Genomic DNA, 22027 nt, shown 5'->3' with positions numbered 1-22027 from the left:
ATGAAGAGCTTAGAAGGGTGTTTAGAAGGTAATGAGAACTCCGGAATATTACATTATTACATTATGCCAGTAGCATCCAAGGGGCCATGAGGAATATCTAGTCACTAGAAATGAGAGAGGTACAAAGAAGAGGACAAGGGGAAGAAAGCCTCTGTGAGAACTTATCCTGTCGTGCAGATTTGCAACATCCTGGTTGGGGTTGGTGCGTGTGTGTGTGTGTGTCTTCCCAGAGCATATTTATGCTTTTGGCATCTAAACATTTACAATACTCTGTATATGTAACATACAATATTCTCTCTAAAATTAATTTCAGCACAAAGTGAGTTAGAAACAAATTTAAGGAAAAAGTGTAGTATTGTTATTAAATGTAGTTATTAGGTTGGTGTTAAAGTAATTGCAGTTTTTGCCATTACTTTTGATAACTGTATTATTATGTATACCAACATCTCAATCTATGAACATCTCAAGTATCTGTGAGAATGGCAGTATCCTCTTTGATAATCATCAAACACTGAATGAGACAAAATATAAAAACTGTAAGTCAAGATGATGGGCTATGTGATTAGTTTTTCTAGAAAAATAATGCCTAAGAAATATTTATGATATCTATTCCCAGTTGCCGACTGGAATTTTCTGCTGGTGTTCACATGCAACTGAAACACAATTAAGAACTCATAAGCTCCTAATTTTACTTCTGAAGTACCTCTTTATTGCACCCTATTCTCTCTATTCCAACAACCCTAATGCAACTCTCGTCTTTCATTTACATCCCACTAAGACCTTCTCATATCCTTCAGTCTATCTTCAACCCTGCTAAGAGATTTCTCTGCCTAAAAAGCAAATCTAATGTTGTTCTACTCAAAGACTTCCATTGGTTCCTCTGGTTTAAACTATCATTTGATTGACTGGATCAGATACAAACAATCTCACAACTTCTGCAAAATAACTATGAAAATTATGTGGAAAAGAAAACCCACTGTTCAATGAAAATTAGGTTAGCAGATGACATGGTTTGATGTTTGTCTTCTCCAAATCTCATGTTGAAATGTAAATCCCCCTCGTTGGAGGTGGGGCCTGGCAGGATGTGTTTGGGTCATGTAGGAGGATCTCTCATGCCTGACTTGGTGCTTTCCTTGTGGTAATGAGTGAGTTCTCGCTCTCAGTTTACATCGGATTTGGTTATTTGAAAGACTGTGACACTATCCTCCTTTCTTTTGCTCTTCTGCCATGATCGTACTTTTCCTAAGGCCCTCACCAGAAGCAGATAGTGGCATCACACTTTTTGTACAGTCTGCAGAAGCATGAACAAAATAAACCTCTTCTTTATAAACTACCCAATTTAAGGTATTCCTTTATATTATGGCAACATAAAATGGATTAATGCAGCAGACAAGTATAATAAGTTGTTATTTATGTTGAAGCCACTGGAGTTAAAACAAAACAAAAAAAACTAATTATGTATTCTACCTTATTAAAATGTCAATCCTATCCACTTAAAAGGGGGCAGGATAGGCCGGGCACGGTGGCTCACGCCTGTAATCCCAGCACTTTGGGAGGCCGAGGCAGGCGGATCACGAGGTCAGGAGATCCAGGCCATCCTGGCTAACACTGTGAAACCCCGTCTCTACTAAAAAATACAAAACCAAATTAGCCAGGCATGGTGGTGGGCACCTGAAGTCCCAGCTACTTGGGAGGCTGAGGCAGGAGAATGGCGTTAACCCGGGAGGCGGAGCTTGCACTGTCGCCTGCCCACTGCACTCCAACCTGGGCAACAGAGTGAGACTCCGTCTCAAAAAAAAAAAAAAAAAAAAAAAGGCGCGCGGGGCGAGGGGGGGCAGGATAACACTTAGCTCCTCCTCCATTGAATATCCTTTGCTTTAAGACTCAGAGTCTTTGCTAACTAGAAAACTGAGTCAATAACTTTGTTGCACTGGTGGTGTTTTCTGATGCTCTAGAATACCATGCTCTAACCTCTCACTTGCCCATTTTTCTACATTCCCAAAATTAAGACAAGAAAAGATATAGAAAAGTCAGTGATATGATGCATTTTAGGAGATTATCTTCCCCTTAATAAAGCCCTGTGGGCAGATGGTGGGACACCTTGGCAGTTGAAAATGCTGGACATTTTAGTTTTGGATATCAGAAAGAGGGAACAGAAAAAAATTTCACATTGATGTGGATAGGCCACATTAGAATAATACCAACATGGTATTGTCTCCCAAATCATGGAGAGGCAAAATATATATATATATGTGTGTAAATAAAATTCTCTACCCAGGCTAATCAAACTTTCGAGCTCATTTTAATTTGAAAAGTAAAATGTCATGTTAAGTGTGCTCCAATTGAGGAAAGCAGGTCATATCCCTTGCCTTTGTACATTCTATGTGAGCTTTATTCTTGGTCTGTGTCTGTGGTCTAGCACTGGCTTTGCCCCTAAAATCATTGGTGACATTGTCCAGCTTTGCCCTTCAAGAGAAGCATGGTACTAGGGTTACAATGATAAATTGGTTCCAGAGACTTTCCCTTGTGGCATATCAAAGTCCCCCGACCCACACACATTTCTTTAGGGGCTTTCACTTTTTTCTAGAGTATATTGTCACACTTGCTGCCACACTGCATCCCTCAACTTCCCATTGGACATATGGGCCTCCTTCTTTTGGTTGTCCTGTCATTTGGTCACCCAGTATGTGGTCTGATGAGAGAAAGATGACTTTTTCACAGCTTTTGGCTCTGACTAGTGAAATCTTTTTCTAAATCCTGGTTCATCTCAGGCCAGGCAGAACAACACTATCAAAACTAGTTTTGACTGCACTTGATGCTATAATGTCTTGCACATACACTTATCCCTGAGCAGCATCAAATAAATGACCTTCAAAATCTATAAGCTCTGAATGCAGGTAACAATAAGTTATCTGTTTAAAGAATTTTGTGTCCTCAGCACATCTAGCCTGTCTTCTTAAGATACGGGTGATTATTCCTGAGATGACATTATCTCATTTAACAGAGCTCAGCTTCTCTCACCAGCTGGGTTGATTAGGGCTCCTCTCTTCATAGTTAGGGAGGTAGAATGGGTACAGGGTTTCTCCTCAGAAAACTTTCTCATAGCTGTGTGGTCAAATCACATGCAAGAGTAGTATGCTTTAGTTTCATTCTCCTTAAAATAAAGGTGATGATCCTTATAGGTGTCAGTTGAGCTAAAATAGAATAATAGATGAACCTTTGCAAATTCTAAAGCATGACTTCTGTTCATATAATTTGTTTAACAGATACAACCATCTTCCCGTAACCACAAGAGACCTAAACTGATGCTTCCAGAGCTGTCGAATCAAGAACAATCGCAGTAAATAATGTGAAAAGAAACCCCACATTATTTAGATGCTGCTTTACTTGAATCTCTGAGCGTCCGATTTTTACTGTGTGTATGTACAATTCTTTTCTAAAAGAGCAGAGAAAGCTATAAAATATAAAGAACTGTATAAAATTACAGGATATTGCAAGTCCAATATGTAATGCAAAAAAACAGACAAATTGGTTATGGGTTGAAATATCATGAAGAAACTAACAGAGTTACCAAGTTTCTACAAGTAGAATTTTATAAATATAAACAAGAGGAGTAAGAGAGAGAGAATTTGTGCCTGGCCTATATGTCATCAATGACCCAAGGCCAGTAGAATAGCCTGCCTATATGACATAGACAGTAGCTAAAGGAAATATTTCTTAAAGAAGGAAGAACAATAAACAGGAAACACAATCTCATTGTCCCTTGGGTTTTGCTATTCCATGGTTTGCTCTTATTTTACAGAGTCCCTGAGACTACAGGTGCTAAGAGCTTTATGTAGCTTAACTCATCTTTTTCCTCACCACAACCCTATGAAGAAATCACACTATTATCATCCTTATGTTACTGATGAGAAATCTGAGGTACGGTTTTCTGTTTTCACTCATGTAATCCCCATGACAACCCTAGGGGCATTTACCAGTTATTTCCATTTTACTAATAAGGAATGCCAGGATTGGTTGGAGAACTACAGGAAGGAAGCAATATCAGTGAAGAGAAGAGGTGGTCTCAAGTTTGTGAGCTCTTGACAAATAAAAGTTGACTTTGGAGTAAGACTGAAAACAGGCAGAAAATTGCGATAAGTAGGAGAAAGGAGCCGTCTTTCCCTGGTACATTTCTATTTGGGGAGCTGACTTTAAAATCTATGAGCTTTTCTTTAGGAATGGGGGAAGAGAGCCTATGGTAACAAACAGGAGTGGAGACTAGTGAAAAAAATGATAGGTAAGCTATATACTAAACATGTTTCAATTTTCAAAATAAGCATTTGAGGTGGGCAATATGATCTCCATTGCATTTCTAATTTTTTTTTAATTTTTAATTTTTGTGGGTGCATGGTAGGTGTATACATTTATGGAGTCCATGAGGTATTTTGGTACAAGCATGCAATGTATAACAATCACATCATGGGAAACTGGGTATACTCAAGCATTTCTCCTTTGTGTTACAATGTAATTATACTCTTTTAGTTATTACAAATGTACAATTAAATTATTACTGGCTATAGTTCCCCTGTTGTCCTATCAAATATTAGGTCTTATCCATTCTTTCTATTATTTTTGTACCCATTAATTGTTCCTATGTCCCCCAATTCCCCTTCCTAGCCTCTGTTAATCATCTTTCTATTCTCTATCTCCATGAGTTCAATGTTTTGGCCATTTTATAGATGAAGACATTTAAGCTTAAGATCGTATAGCTAGGTAAGTGGCAGAGCTCAGATTCAAAACTATACATATATATATATATCCATGATATATACATATAAAAGCCCATGATCTTCACATACATGAAAATGCCCATCACTATGATCTCTACTAGTGATTAATACATATCCAAATTATTATGTAAGAGTGTTGGAGAGAGACATGGCTTATTAAATTCATATTAAAATGAAACAAATTATTTATTTATTTATTTTTGAGACGGAGTCTTGCTCTGTCGCCCAGGCTGGAGTGCAGTGGCGCAATCTCTGCTCACTGCAAGCTCCACCTCCCGGGTTCACGCCATTCTCCTGCCGCAGCCTCCGAGTACCTGGGACTGCAGGCACCCGCCGCCATGCCCGGCTAATTTTTTGTATTTTTAGTAGAGACAGGGTTTCACTATGTTAGCCAGGATGGTCTCGATCTCCTGACCTCGTGATCCACCCGCCTCGGCCTCCCAAAGTGCTGGGATTACAGGTGTGAGCCAACGCGCCTGGCCGAAACAAATTGTTTTTTATCATTACCATTTAGTACTACTTCCTGACTCATCTTTACCCACACTTTTATTGACTGGAATTTTATTCTTCCCTTCCTGACCTAAACTTGAAATGCCTTCTTAGTATCTACCTAAAGAAAAAAAAAAGATGAAAAATTGTTCTAAGTATCGATACACTGAAATACAAAAGTTAAAAAAAAACACTGAAAATATTGTTCTGTCCTTATGCATAAAATACATATTAAAACACATAATGAAAGAATCTAGTGAATTAATACAATTAATAAAAATTTTGGGAAAACACGTAGTTGTTTACCCTTTCTGATAGTTACCGGAAAAGAATCAGCAACTCAACTTGCATCAGGGTGACTGAGCTAGAATAGTTCTGTGTCATGTTTATACATTGATCTCATGGAACTCCTTTTCTAATGTTAATTTATAAAACCAACTAATCATTTTATGTTTAATGAGAATTATATAAGGTGAGGAAAATGATTGTAACATGGTGGAATGGAACAATGCCTGCTCCAAAAATCTGGAATCTGAGTTCTAGTTCTAGCCCTGCTACCTATTAGCCGCTCTGTGACCTAGAACAAGTTATTTTACCTCTCTGGGCCTCAGTTTTCACAAAAGTAAAAATAACTGGAGTTAAACCAAATTATCTCTGAGGGTGACCTCACAGGTAGTAAGACTTCCAGTTTGAGTATGAAAAAGATCAGACTTTCTTGGGCATTTCTCTCTATCCATTTGGATAAGTCACAGAATGTCTTATTTGTGTTGGGGGCTGAGAAGTATCTTGGGAAATTATTCAAGTTGTGTCAATTGCTGGGATCCAGAGCCATGTCCAGTAAAATAGGGGATGGCCAAATAGAAATCTAGTTTTCAGTAGCTAAGAGGTTTTCTGAGAAAGGAATTATCCCCGAGGATAGGGGTGACGACTGTCAGGCTTTACTCATGGCATAGCCTGTCTCATCAGAGAGGAGCAGCAACCGTGCAGAGCTTGTATTGTCTGACACTCAGGTGCGTGCTCTGGAGTTCCATGGGGACCAAGGGGGGTTTAAGTAAAGAGACTGAAGTAGCCATTTCCTCTGGCCCCATAAGACACGGAGGTGCCATCAACACTGTGTAGGGGCCTCTCTGGCTTGCTAGTGGGTTTAGCAGGTTGATTGGAACATAGAGCCCAACTAGAACTTAACTGGGTTTTAATTTGCCTCTTCTGGCTCTGTGGACCTACGTTAGGGACTTAATAATCCTTATCTCAATTTCTTCATCTGTCCAATGGGAGTGATAAAGTCTTTTTTTCTCAAAAGTCCATTGAGATAATAAAGTATTTTTTTCTCAAAGTTCACTGAGATAATAAAATCTTTTTGCTCAAAGTCCATTGAAGTAATTAAATTTAAACATGGTTGTAAAGCACTTGCACAGTGCTGGGTGAATGGCAGCTACTCAATGTGTGCTAGCAATCTTGCTCCTGCCACCCCATTGGATGTGGTGATTAGAGTCATGCTGAAAGGGAAAGAGCTTTGCTCTGCCTTGTGGTTTCATCACAGGCCACACTTGTGGAGGAGTCATGACGGTTACCCGTGAGAATCACAATGTCCTCAGAAGTGTCAGAAAGCCTTCCTTAGTGAAGGAGGCAGCAGTGTGTTACTGGCTAGGCAGAGACAGGGGCACTTGGGAAGCAGAGGCACTATTGTAATTAGGAGAAAGGCAGTGGCCCCTGGCAGGGAGGTTCTTAAGTTGTTGGGGAAGTGGTACAATGGCCATGGCCCCCAGGACCAGTCTGTTTTTGGGAGCATGCGCAACAGATTTTAGGAACTTCAGGACATACTTAGAGGATATTTTGAAAGAGTTGTGTTAATAGATCAAGACCTCAAATTAAAATGTTGGGAGTCTTTCACGGAAAATATGGGTAGATTCATTTAATCACAAATTTGTACTGAGCACCCACCCTGTGTTGGGAGCTCTTCCAGGTTTAGAAAACCACGCTCAGCAAGAAGGACTGGCATCCTTGTCCATTTGGGAAGCCTGCACGCCAGGACTGACTATACATACATCAATACACAAGAGATTTTCACTTAGTACTAAGCCTGTGAAAATAAAATACCTTGGAACTATGACAAAGAGTACAGGGGTAGGTAGGCAGGGTCTTGCTGCACGGATGACACTTGAGCTAAGACTTCCATGAGGAGAAGGAACTATCCTTGGGAAGATCTGGATAAGGGTGGAACAGGCAGAAGAGCCATCAAGAGCCAAGGTCCCGAGTCAGGAAGAAGAGCGAAGACCAGCATGCCCATTGAAAAGCAGAAGTGAAAACAGCAGTTTGAAATGATGGGGGAGAAGCTGAGAGAAGTCAGTTGGAAAAAAGACCTTGTAGGTCACACACAAAAAATGTCATGGAAAAGGCCCCACTAAAAAGCTAGCAAACATCAAAATAAGCAATAGGGTAAAATAACATTATTTCCAAACAAATTAATGAAGTAATGAAGTTGATTATCAAAGAGAAGATATGTCATCATTTTCAGCATATTTTAGTACCCAAGACAGTGCCGGGCTGTGAGGTTTCATGATGCCATGTTCTTTGACTTTGCCCTGTACATTTTTTTAACCACCAAAATGTGACTGGTGGACTGTATTTTCAAACCTGATATATAACTAGTACAAACTAGTGGATATAATGAAATGACACTGGTCTTGGAGCCAGAAGGCCCAGGGTCAAGTTCAAGATGCAAGATTCCACCTGCTGAAAGACCTTGGCCACTCCCCTTGGCCCCACTGGTATTGTTTCCTTAGGTCTAAGTTTAAAGAAATTGCTACCACATAGGGAAATTATGGGAATTAAACAAGACAATGATTTTAAAGGTCCTTGAAAACTGTAAAGCGTCATCCACATTAATTGGTTAAAATCATTTTTTAACACTTTTTGTTTAAAACTTGTCTCTCTTTTGCTTTGTGTTCATTTATTTTTCTTTTTAATTTTTTATGGCTACTTAATAATAGTTGTGCATATTTTGTCATTGTTATTTTCAAGAGAAACCACTAGAGGTCAGAATTTCACATAAATTGTTTAAAGAAACCACCAAGATGGGGGAGGAGGGAGAAAAAGAGAGAAAGGGAGAGAGGGAGAGAAGGAGAGAGGGAGGGAGGAGGGAAGGGGATCGGGGGAGGGAGGGAGGAGGGAAGGGGACGGGGGGAGGGTGGGGGGAGAGAGAGAAAGAGAGAGAGAGAGAGAATGAATTTCATTTTCCTATTAGGTAACATAAACAATAAGTTTAAGGCATAGAAAGAGAAATAATGATGCTTGCAGCAGAGATGTTTTGATAACTTAGTCTCAGAATTGTTATTTGACAGCGAGAGAAGGAAAAGATAGAATACAATTTGTTAAAATTTCTATCGATGATGTCTACACAGCTTAAAGTTCACATTGGTTACGATAATTCTGAAAACAGGTCTGTGACGAAGGCTCACTTTGCAAATGAAGACACTGAAGTGTAACAGATGTAACAACATGCCGAAGACTGTCAGATTGACTCCAGTGTCTTTCTTTCCACTAAGCCATGCCTGGGAAATAAGACTTTAAAAATAATATCTGTATATTGGTCAATATATACTATGATTGGTTAGCATTACTGGGTTTTCAGAAATGGCATTCTGCAATTCTAAATAAATTATTTAGTTTTCACTCTCCCAAATGAATTTAGGGAAAATTCCTTTCACCATCTGTTTCCCAGAGTATCTAGAAATTTCTGAGCACTTGCTGCAGTGCTAGTAAATACAGTAATGAGATGATTAGCTATGGAGAAAAGTATTAAGACTAGCTTGATCTTAGGGAAAAAATATTGAAAAAACAGTAATAACCCAGTCTTTTAAAACATTTGCTTAGCCATCATATTATTTTTTTAATTTTGTAGAGGTAAATATACATATCTGCCTTACTTTGGAGTAGGGAGGGGTTGTGTATTCATGAAAGAACAAGGTAGAGTAGATGGCAGTGTGTGTGTGTGTGTGTGTGAGAGAGATACACATATATATACACATATATGCATATGTGTATGTATGTGTGTGTATATATATATGTGTGTGTGTATATATATGTATATATATATTGAGATGGGGGTCTCACTCTGTTGTCCAGGCTGGAGTGAAGTGGCATGATCATGGCCCATGCAGGCTCAACTGTCTGGACTCAAGCAATCCTCCTGCCTCAGACGCCCAAGTAACTGGGACTACAGGTGTGCACCACCACACCTGGCTAATTAAAAAAAATTATTTTAATTTTTTGTAGAGATGGGGTCTCCTTATGTCACCCAGGCTGGTCTCAAACTGTTGGGCTCAAGTGAGCCACCTGCCTTGACCTCCCAAAGTGTTGGGATTACAGGCAACACACCTGGCCCACTGTTCATATCTTAAGAGAAGGTATCATGTCTTTGTTTTTGGTGTACTCATATCATCTAGCAAAGTTCCTAGAGCAGAGGAAAGGCAGTGATGAATATGGATATACTCATGTTGCTTTAGGTGCATTTAGGTGTGTAGGAAATTTTCAAAGAAAAAGCATAAATTAACTGGTGCCAACCTCAAGAGTCTGTAATAGAATGCAAAGCTTGGTATATAGATACAAGAGCTAAGACAGGTTCCTTGTCTTAGTTTCCAGCCCCTAGCAGCTAACATGATACCTGGAACTTAGTAGGTATTCAGTACATTCGAGGATCATGAATTTCTTTATTAAGAATAAAATGTATTAACTTTTATTAAGAATTTATTGTATTAAGAATAAAATATTATTAAAAATAAAATTTAGAGTCCATTTGATGCAGTTTCCAAGCTCTAGATGAAGAAGTGGAAATCAAACCCAAGAACATAACACACAAACTTGGTTCTAGAACCCAGGGTTCTAGAGCACCGCTTCCCAAATCCTTCTCCCCAGGAGCACTCACTTCATTTTGTCACAGTCTGGCTTGTAATTATCTCATAATGTCTGCACATGCTCAGGAGGAAAGTTAGTGAGATTTCCACTGTTTGAAATCTTAACAGGGTTTCTAATGGGAAAATGGGAAGGGAGAAATTTTCTACTAAGTAAAAAACAGTACTATTCTCAAATGGATTCTCCCATTTGCAGGGACAAGGAAAACTTTAATTTTTGATGCCTCCCATGACACCCCAGGAATAATCTAAAGTTTCCTATACTCTAAGGAAAGTTCAGTAAAGGTTTTAAGTAAATACTTTATTTCTAATCAAAACTTTCTTTCTGAACATTTGCCCTCACATTATTCATTTGTTCACCCAAGAAATTATTTGGAAGTTCTAAGGTCTCATTGTTCCTTACAGCATTTATTTTATCGTATCAAAGGTTAAAACTTGGATTGCAATCTTAGAGGAAAATTAATTCAGTGATTAAGAAAAATGCACTTTAAGCAATACACATTTAAATAACTGGCAAGCATGGGGCAACGTATTTCTGATTTTTTTTTTTTGAAAAACACTTTTTTCTACTTAAAATTTTAAGCAGCTGCAATTCTTCCACCCTATAGCCTGGAGAAACAGCATGAATTACTAATAAGGGAGCACCAATCTGCAGTGCAGTGACCACTTTCAGAACAAAAGGGTAAAAGCTAAAACCAGAAAAATAGGTTTTTTTTTATCTACTAGTTGCTTCAAGCATATTTGGACCTTGGCTCTACGGGAGAACATTTTGCAATATTCTACCACTCTTGAGCAGAAGGCACTTGGCCCCAAAGACTACACTTCCAAAGAAAGAAATGGTCATTTATATACTACCTACGATGCTTGACAAAATGTTTCCATCCTCTACATTGGAACTCAGGATCCCATTAACTCATGAAATATATATTTAAGATTTAAGTTTTATTTTACTGACCCTTTGCTTAAACAGCTTCATCAGCATCAGTATTAGAAAGGAGGAGAATACAAACAGCTCAAGAATAGAGATCCCTTTAAGGAAGGAAAGGACTTCTGAAGACTCATGCTTGGATTGTGCATCTGTCCCGGAGCAGAACGGATCAGGGAATTTCCCCCTGCCTGGGGTAAGTTCCCTCAGATCTCTGTCCTGGGTTTCCCCTTCCCAACATCCTCTTACCTAACATCAAGGGAGAGCTTTAAATAAGTAACAGACCAGATTTGGAAAATCCTGATTTTCCAAAATAGAAGGGAAGTGGGAGGAAACTAGGGAGGAGAGAAGAGAAAGTCATTGAAATCTAGGAAGGGGTTCAGAGATGAGGGAAGAGATCATATTTATTATACATGAAAATCGTGGTTTTCTTTCCTCACCTTTGGGTCCTGGTGAAATTGTGTGTGTGGCACAGACTTCAGCAGTAGGACGGCTATCGATATCCAGACCCAGACTCTGAATTTGCAAAAGAAATAGTACCAGGAGGATAAATTGGTTTCTTCGAAGCAAGGATGCAAGGCCATTCATTGCTGTGGTTCCTCAGAAAAGGGTCTCCCAGAAATGCCAAATAAACAGCTTTATTTTAAATAAAACCTCCTGCTGTGGGGAAGAACGGGAAGTATTTGGAACACACATTCCAAAAAGGGCTACAGAGGCAGGAAGGAAGCATACCCTAGATTGTTTATTTTCTCAGTGTTCCAGATGGACCATACATTGTCCAGACTGTTTATTTTCAAGTGACAACAGTTTATTGAAAATTATCTCTGAACTCCAGTGTGCATGTCAGTAGAAACATCCCTAAGAGCAAAGAAGATAGAGATGCCTTCTGCTGAGTACTTGAGCTGACAATTTAATAGGCTATATTGCATTTAAATGCTGAGTTTCAGAAAGGTTGTGAACCAGAGAGGTCTTCAGTTAGCAACATGTTATGCAAACACCATGCATGGCTTTGAGCTTTTCATAAAGTGATATTTATTACCTGCTTGTGCCTGTTGAACGCTAATGCTTCCAATGCCCTCCATGGCCTTCTTTCTCTTGCTACCAAGATTATTCTCTTGTGATTAAGTTCAAAAGGAAAGAACAACCAGCTTTTCTGTGAAGCAACTTGGTGATAAGTATTAGGAATGTTAAAATGTTTATAACCTTTGGCCTGGTTTATAGCTTTTAGCCTTTCTGTGCACTATCTCAAGGAAATACTCTGAAATGTGGGCAAAGCTTCATTTGAAGGGACGTGGCAGAAAGGGGAAAGGCCTTCAATTGTCTAACAATGTGTTAACAGAGGGCAAATTATGGTAAGTAAAAATGTATGAGAGGGTATGACATGACGATTTGATTAAAGCGGTGTTTTCAGCAAGTTTTTTATAAAATAAGGGGGAAAAACTTGTGGTATGTTTCACAGAAAGCTCAATAGATATAGATGTAGAGTATGTAGATCAGATATAGATAGAGATACAGAGATCGGGATCTCTATCTATTCCACAAACCTATAACCTGTACAAATAGTATAGGCATAGCAAGATATTGGAAGATTGGAACCAGAATCACATATATTGGAGAGGCCCCTTACCTTCTCCATTCTTGAACAGGCATCTCAACTAAGAGTTAGGTGAAAGAGATTTTGGACCTGCTTTCCTTGAAATTGGAAAAGAAGGACCTTACAGATCCTGATACAGATTGACTGCTGCAAAACTATCCCTAAGAAATGTCATTATAAGTAACCATCAATCCAAGAAATACAGGTGCATTAGTTTGCTAGGGCTGCCATAACAAAGCACCACAAACTGAGTGACTTACACGAGTGGCCAGTTGGCTAAAACCAGTGCCAACCCTTTTGACACCAGGGACCAGTTTGGTGGAAGACAATTTTTCTACCGGAAAGATGGGGAAATAGTTTCAGGATGATTCAGGTACATGTTTTTTTTTTTGTTTTTTTGTTTTTTGTTTTTTTTTGAGACGGAGTACCGCTGTCGCCCAGGCTGGAGTACAGTTGCATGAGCTCGGCTCACTGTAACCTCTGCCTCCCGGGTTCAAGCGATTCTCATGCCTCAGCCTCCTGAGTAGCTGAGATTACAGGTATGCACCACTGTACCTGGCTAATTTTTTGTATTTTTAGCACAGTCAGGGTTTCACCATGTTGGCCAGGCTGGTCTCCAACTCTTGACCTCAAGTGATCCGCCTGCCTTGGCCTCCATACGTGCTGGGATTACAGGTGTGAGCCACTGTGCCTGGCCTCAAGCACATTACATTTATTGTACACTTTATTTGTATTATTTACATTGTATTATATAATGAAATAATTACACAACGCACTATATTGTGCAATCAGTGGGAGCCCTGAACTTGTTTTACTGCAACTAGATGCTCCCATCTGGGGATGATAGGAGCCAGTGGCAGATCATCAGGCATTAGATTCTCCTAAATATCAGGCAACCTAAATCCCCACTTGCACAATTCACAATAGGGTTTGTGCTCCTAGGAGCATCTAATGCCACTGCTGATCTGAGAGGAGGTGGAACTCAGGCAGTAATGTGACTGATGAGGGGCAGCTGTAAATAGAGATGAAACTTGGCAGGCTCACCCGCCACTCACCTCCTGCTGTACAGCCCTGTTCCTAACAGGCCCCAAACCGATACCAGTCTGTGGCCTGGGGATTGGGGACCCCTGACTTAAACAGCAGAAATTTGCTCTGAGGTATTGGGGATCAGAACTTCAACACACGAATTTTGAGGTGGGAGGGTGACAACTGAATACATCACAACAGGTTTATAGTGTAACTGACTGACTTTTTCATAAGCAGTACAAGGAAGGAAACTGGCACTGATTGAATAGTCATTATATGCAGGCTGAGAGCTAGTCTCAACTTGAATTTATTTAGTCTCAAAATAGTCCTGTGGATTAGATAGTAGTCCTTTCATTTTGCAAACAAGGCAGCTGAGGCTCAAAAAAATTAAGCAGTTTGAGTGAGGTCATCCGTTGAAAAAGTGACCAAAAAAAAAAAAAAAAAAAAAAAGAAAATCAAATACAAATTTATTTCCCCAAATCCTGCTTTTAAAATACTATTTGGTTTCCATAAAGATGAACATTCTCAAGCATTGAGGATGCATTAATTTTCCACAAACACTTAAAACATCCAAAGTGGATGCATCTGTCAGGTTAACAGTGATAGAAAAATCGTGAGAATAGAATGATGTTAGGAACCTAAAATTTTACATATGTCATAGCCAGATATGTGACGTAGAGCAAATCACGTAATGTCAATTGCCACGAGGCATATAAAGTGAGTTTGGACTTCATATTTAACATTCTTTCTAAATTCTATGATTCTAAGAAAATTGGTACTCTTTAAATTGTTTAGACTACCCTAAGTCTATTTCACTATTTGTTTATTTTCAAACATTTCCTGGCATACAATGAGAACAGAATCATTGCATTTATATATAGAAATTAACTGGTCACCATTTCAAACAAATAATAGTCCTTAAAAAATTTTCTTGACATATTCTGTCCCCCTCCCTTTTTTTTTTTTTTTTTTTTACTCAGTAAAGCATAAAAGTATATTCCTATATAATGTAGAAAATACTACATCAAAATTTAAATTGCTACAGAGAATTCACATATTTTATATAAAACATTACTTAATTTTAAAATGGGAAAGATGATTGAATACACAAAAGAAAGTGGTTGAATGATGTTAAGTATATCGCCGTTAGTGTGCAAAAAAATAGTGCTTCTCAGAAAGATTTCTACTGACATTTAAAAGGGTTTAGTCTTGTTTATTCAGAAAATGAAGTCACTGAGAACAACAAGCCAACACTGTTTTTGCCTTAAAATGTGGTTTTAAAATAGACAACAAGCCAGTCAAGTTTACAGATGGCATAAAAGTGGAAGAGGTTAATGGTAAATCTGAAAAGAAAAGAATGAGTGGCTAGTTTATAAAACTATCTTCATAGTTCTACTTTTTCTGACTGCTTTCATCTTTCAGTTCCCAAGATATTGGAATTCCAGGCTTAGCTTTGTGTTTGTCCAAATATGACCTGTCATTAAAGTAAATAACAAGTGATATTTGCCCCGTTATTCCTCTACTCTTTGCATGTGTGTGTGTGTGTGTGTGTGTGTGTGTGTGTGTGTGCGCGCGCGTGAGAATTGGATTGGGGCCTTAAAAAATATATATATATATATATCCACATCTAACCCAGGAACCTGTGAATGTGACCTTATGTGACAAAAGGGTCTTTGCAAACATAATTAAGCTAAGAGTCTCAAGATGAGATCATCCCAGACTATCTGGGTGGATCCTAAATCCAGTGACTAGGGTCCTTAGAAGAGACACCCAAAAGAGGGAGACAGAGACGAAAGGAGAAGGCCATGTGCAGACCAAGGCAGAAATGAGAGTTACACAACAACAAACTAAAGAATGGGCTTGCAGCCACCATAAACTGTCAGAGGCAAGGAGTGCTTCTCCCGTCCAACCTGCAGAGTAGAGTTCTCTACTCCCTACACCTTGATTTTGTACTTGTGGCCTTGAGAAGTATGAGATAATAAAGGTCTGCTGTATTAGGGCACCAAGTTTGGGGTAACTTGTTACAGCAGCCCCAAACTAACACACCATTCTTGTGCTATTCATCCACAGTAACTGGAAGAAATGACACATCAAAACGTTTGCTCAGTGCTTGACAGAGACCCAGCAACATCTGTTCTTGTGCATTTGAATGATCATGCATCCAGCTTCATGATATTTTCCTGGAAGGAAAATAAATTCCAGGATATGAAAAAAGCATATCCTAAGGCAGAAGTATTTTACTAGTTAAAACAGGATAGCAACAGAAGGACAACCTCATCTCCAGAAGGGGTTTCTTGACAAATTGATATAACTCAACTTTGGACTTGGTTTCAGCTTTGTCCATTCACGTAAGTACTTAGTGGATTAAAGTTCTCTCTTGTGAGTTACTTTAACTTTATACAGTTTGTAAAAGATGAAACTTAGTAGAGTGACTTTTAAAATAAAGCATTTAGAAAGTAACATGCAAACACATAATAATTTCTTTTTTGCATTTCAAATTTCATATTATAAAACCACATTTAAAAAAATCAAGGCTAGGCATGGTAGCTCATGTCTGTAATCCCAGTACTTTGGGAGGCTGAAGTGGGTAGAGTGCTTGAGGTTAAGAGTTCAAGACCAGCCTGGCCAACATAGTGAAACCCCATCTCTACTAAAAATATAAAAATTAACCAGGCGTGGTGACACATGCCTGTAGTACCAGCTACTTGGGAGGTTGAGGTAGGAGAATCACTTGAACCTGGGAGATGGAGGTTGCAGTGAGCCGAGATCACGCCACTGCACTCCAGCCTGAGCAACAGAGTGAGACTCCATCTTAAAAAAAATAATAAAAATTTAAAAAAAAGCAAATATTCAACCTGGGAAAGCTGATTTAAAAAAAAAAATCAAATGGTTTTAACAGGCTTATGAGACAAAATCAGAAGCCTCCCACTGCTTGCTCTCCACTCTTGAGTCTTACTCCTATAAGAATACCTATAGGAGTATTTAATTATTAGTAAAATAATTATTTTAGTGCTTCTTAATTTGTCTCCTTTGTATTTTTAAGTAACAAACTTAAACTGATACCCTGCTTTTTATTTTTTTCTCATTGGCTTCTCAATATGGAAGCTGGAGATGTTTTTCTTGTTTCTAGGTCTACAACTTCCACACACATTTTCCTTCTTTTAATCCTAGTAACCTAATATTACAATTTTAATCCAATAATGTTTATAATATAATGGGCCTGTAACAATTATTCACAGCAGAGGCACCTAGCACATTATGATTACATTGTGTTTCATGTACTAATTTTGTTTCTCCCTAGGTTTAATAATTGCTTTTTTTTTTTTTGCATAGCTTTCTATGTACCAAACCTATCGTAACTACCAATTATTTGAGATTTGTCAGTTTCGTAGAAATGTAAAGTCTTCGATTAGTTTCCATTACTTTTCTTAGAAATTTCTTTGGGAACCCTCAAACTTATTGCTCCATTAAGATTGGAAGGCTTGTTGGCAAACTGTTATCCTGAGACTCATCTTCACTATTGTCTAGGAATTGATATTATTATACAACTCCTTTTCTGACATCTGCATCTTTTTTTTTCTTGGTTTCATCCTTCATTTTAATATAGTATGTCTTCTAGTAGTTTCCTGAAAGGGAGTGGACTTCAGATAAATTTTTGAGACATTGAAAGTCTAAAAATATAGTAATTGTACCTTCAAATTATATGATATTTTGGCCAGATATAGGATCCCAGTATGAAAATAATTTTTACCCTGAGTTGTAAAGATATTATTCTATTTTATTTTAGCTTTTAGTGTTGCTGCTGAGAAATTTGATGTTGTTCATATTTTCTACAGTTTCTACAGAATATGTTTTTTCTCTCTTTAGAAGTTTTCTGAGTTTTTTAAAATACCAGCTATTCTGAAATTTCAATGATATGGCCTTAATGTGGACCTTTTTGCATTTACTGTATTGGCTAACTGTAGATCCTTTAAGTCTGGAAATAATTGTCCATCAGTATTATAAATTTTCTTGTGTTGGCTCCTTATAATTTCGTTACCTCCACCTCTCTGTCCCCATCCCTGTCTCTCAAGACCATTTCTCCATGTTATATTGGATCTTTTGGATTAATATTCTAATTTCTGGTGTATTTATCCACTCATGTCTTTTGATTCTTTTGTTGACTGTGTTTTACACTGAACCATTATAAATTATTTATAAATACGCACATCCTTGATAGTTATAAAAATTCAATTCAGTCAATGAATATTTATTGAGCACCTATTATATCTCAGTCTAATTTTTCTTCCTTTATAGCTTTTGTCTTATTTTTATTTTATTAGCTCTCTAAATCTACCCATCACAGATTTTTTAAGAATCTCCTTTGTTTCTTGGATTGTCACTATTTAGTCTAAATTCCTTGTACTTCTGTTTGATTTAATTTATATATTTCTTGTTACTGACTTTAATAAAATGTCTGGATATCCTACACTGATCCATTCATAGTTAGGAGCCACTAAACTGATACTTGGAAGCTCTGTATATGCAAGTGGAGTTAGTTGACTAATGACAATATCTACTGTATTATAGGGCAAAGAGGTAATGACTTGCCTAATTTGTGGCAGCCTCTCATTCTCATTACCTGCATCTCTGATTTTTGAACTGTAAGATTTATTTAGCATACTCCAATCCCTTGTTTAAGGGGATGTGTATATTACTAGTAGCATTCTGATTAAGAAAGGGATTTAAGTATCTCAGTGTTCTTACTTTCTCTTAATCTTCTGTAGCTCACTATCACCTCAGCTATGGCTGATCTCCCTAAGTGTCCATGGGTTAAAATCTCAGTCTTGTACTCAGATATACCAGGTGTAGTTCTCTAGCAGCACATAATAGGTTTGGAAATCAACAGCCATAATTGTTCATTTTGAAGACTTTCCCAATATTCCTTTTCAGCCTCATTTTGCCACCATTCAAAACACATAGTATATGGTCTCTTCAGTTCCTGAGACCTCTGAATTTCTGGTGTGTTATCAACCTACATCTTTCTGTTGTTTCCAGTGATAGTTTTCACATTTCTCTGTTCTGTTAAGACAGTGACCATTGTCTAACACTTTTGTTAGCTTCCACTTTTTGGTTGCTTCTCTTGTTTCCTTACGGTCATTTTGGGTTGTTTAAAGTTTTATTACTGCTATTTTGGTGACATTGTGGAGGGAGCAGAGAATAAACGTGTAGATTTAATCTGCCATATAGACCCAGGTGTTCCAAAAATTACTTTAAATATAATTTCAAGCAACTTCTGTGGGTAGGTGTGCTGAGATGAGGCTCAACAGCATATTCTTCCCCTTAAAAATTAGTCATGAAAAGGAAGTTTCAGCCACGGCTATGTGAAGAAGTCAGAACACCCTTTCCACAAACATCTATGACATTAGATGAAGTTATCAAAATAATAATTTCAGGGCCCTTTTTTCTTTTGATTTGTTCAAAATTATGGGGTACATTTGCAATTTTGTTATATGAATGGATTGGGTAGTGGTCAAGTCAGGACTTTTAGGGTATCCCTCACCCAAATAACTTACCTTGTACCCACTAACTAAGCATTTGTTCTTGAAAAGATACCCCAGCTTTGTGCAAGAACAATAAAAGTATGAGGCCTTCATGTATGGAGAAAACTCCACCTCTTTCCTCATTGCAGTTGGTGAGAATTGCAGTTTTATCAGCACAGGGACAGCCAGAAAATCCAGCAACTTTTCTTCCACAGAGATAGGCTCAGTATGGAGGGAGATATGCAAAGTACTGATTAATGTAACCAACTAGTAAGCCCAGAAATACATTCTCACATTCATGGTTCATTGATTGCTAACAAAGGTACCAAGGCAACTAAGTGGGGGAAATAATAGTCTTTCCAACAAATGACGCTGTAAACATTAGGTAGCTACAACAGGCAAAGAAATGAAATTGGAACCTATCTTACAGTATACACAAAAATTTACTGAAATGTATCAAAGGTTTACATATAAAAGACAAAACAATAAAATTTCTTTAAAAAACATAGGAGAATACCTCTGCAACCTTGGGTTATGCAGAAGTTTCTTAGATAGTACACCAAAAGAACAATTCATAAAAGATTGATGAATTACACTACATCAAAATTTAAAGCATTTGTGCTTCAAAAAACACCATTATGAAAGTAAACAGAAAAGTCACAGACTGGAAAAAACATTTACAAATCATATATCCAATAAAGAATTTGTGCTTGGCTAAATAATACAATCAAATTAAAAATGGGCAAAATATTTAAATGGACATTCAACAAAGAAGGTAAATAGCTAATGCACACATAAAAAGGTGCTTACAATTTTTATCCATTAAATTTCAATGAGATATCACTATATACAGGTAAGACTAGCCATAATAATAATAACAAATGTGACAATACTGAGTGTTTGCTGAAATGTGGTAAATTGAAGCCCTCATTCATTTTTGGTATGGATGTAAAATGTACAGTCACTTTTGAAAACATTTTGTCAGCTTCTTAAAAAGTTAAATATAAACTTAAAGCATAATCCAGCAATTAAACTCCTAGATATCTACTTGGGAGAAATCAAGACATGTGTCCACACAAACACTTCTTCATAAATGTTCATAACAGTGTCATTCATCATAGCCAGAAACTGGAAAAAATACAAACATCCACAAGTAGTGAGTAAACAGAACATTGTGTATCTATACAATGAAATGCTATTCAATGATAAAAGTAACAAACTACTGATACATGCAACACAGATGGCACTGCATCTCTAAATTACGCTAAATAAAAAAGAAAAATCAGACACAAATGGATACATCATATATGACTCCTTTTATATGAAATTTCTAGAAAAGGCAACCCTCTACACATAGAAAGCAGATGTGTGGTTGCCTGGGGCTGAGAGTGGGAGCAGGGATTGTTTGAAAATGGACACAGTGGGACTCTTGGAAGTGATGGCTGTGTTATAAATCTACAGTAAAGTGATGATTGCACAACTATACAAGTATACTAAAAAATCCAACTCTTCACTTACAATTAGTTAATTTTATGACATATGATTTATACCTCCATAAAAGTGTAAAAAAAAAAAACCTCAAACCTATCATGAAAACTGTATTCCAAAAGTCTTGGAATAGTTATAATTCTCAAGTAGTGTTTTTTTAAGACTGGAAATAGTCAAGTAGACAAATTGTATTTTGACTCTATTTTGAAGAGAAGTCCGTGTAGATTCAGGTAGTCAGTAATCTTAAGATTGTTCCTGGTTCTATATGCCCTGATTTAATGTCTTCAGTTGAGGCTTTTGCAATCAAAGTAATTGATAGAAAACAACCAGATAAAAGAAAAACATTAATATAGATACAACTAAATTTTTCATTTAAATATACCTAATTATAAAGTTAAACACAAAAATTAATTGCATTAAAGAACTCAAGTACCCTACACCTTTTTTACTTGTTAAGAAATCAATACCCTTTTCTGGTCCTAATGGAGCTGGTCCTAATGGAGCTGGAGGCAACAATTTTCATTATTGTTGTTCTGTGATTAATTATATACCACAATGTCTTGAATAATATTGGATGAATTAGAATGAATTGTACGGGCATATAATGATGGGAGTTTGAGCTTGAATGATAGATATGTGTAATGAAAATGCATTTATTCATCTATTCATTCAACAACTATATAGTACTATTTATAAGCTATTGTGATAAACCAGGGAATTACAACAGTGAATAAGACACAATTTTTCCTTAAGAAATTTATCTTCATCTAGTTGAGGGGACAGAGAAGTACAATAGTAGTTGTCATTAGTGTGGAAAATATTCTGATGGAGATAAATACTGGCATGTAATTGTTATAGGGACCCAGAGTAGAGGCACCTGATCTAGGCTTGTTGGATCAGGAAAGGTTTCTTTCAGGATGTGTTTCCTAATAAGGTATATTAGTCTGTTTTCACACTGCTATAAATAAATACCCAAGACTGGGTAATTTATAAAGGAAAGAGTTTTAATTGACTTACAGTTCCACATGGCATGGGAGGCCTCAGGAAACTTACAATCATGGCGAAAGGTGACAGAGAAACAAGCACCTTCTTCACAAGGAGGCATGAGAAAGAAGAGCAAGTGAAGGAAGAACTGTCAAACACTTACAAAACCATCAGATCTTATGAGAACTCACTCACTATCATGAGAACAGCATGGAGGAAACCGCCCTCATGATCCAGTCACCTCCCTCCCTTGATACGTGGGGATTACAATTTGAGATGAGATTTGGGTGGGAACACAGAGCCAACCCATAACAGCA

General features: G+C 37.5%; 1 protein-coding gene and 1 long non-coding RNA gene across 2 annotated transcripts in view; one reads left to right on the top strand and one right to left on the bottom strand.

Moving 5' to 3' along the window:
• Window positions 1-11781, bottom strand: part of COLEC10 (collectin subfamily member 10) — a 38599-nt gene extending 26818 nt beyond the window's left edge. Inside the window, exon 1 of the mRNA XM_023223101.1 lies at window positions 11537-11781. Coding sequence (XP_023078869.1) covers window positions 11537-11684 — 148 coding nt within the window. The 5' untranslated portion in view covers window positions 11685-11781. The remainder of the gene's footprint in view (window positions 1-11536) is intronic.
• LOC111549917 lies at window positions 10184-16085 on the top strand. The gene is made up of 2 exons (XR_002733872.1): window positions 10184-11292; window positions 15787-16085. It is a non-coding gene; the product is annotated as an uncharacterized LOC111549917 (long non-coding RNA).
• Window positions 16086-22027: the final 5942 nt, after the last annotated feature.

This window comes from Piliocolobus tephrosceles, chromosome 7 (assembly GCF_002776525.5).
Source record: "Piliocolobus tephrosceles isolate RC106 chromosome 7, ASM277652v3, whole genome shotgun sequence".
Lineage (NCBI taxonomy): Eukaryota > Metazoa > Chordata > Mammalia > Primates > Cercopithecidae > Piliocolobus > Piliocolobus tephrosceles.
This window is presented reverse-complemented; position numbering and strand designations above follow the sequence as displayed.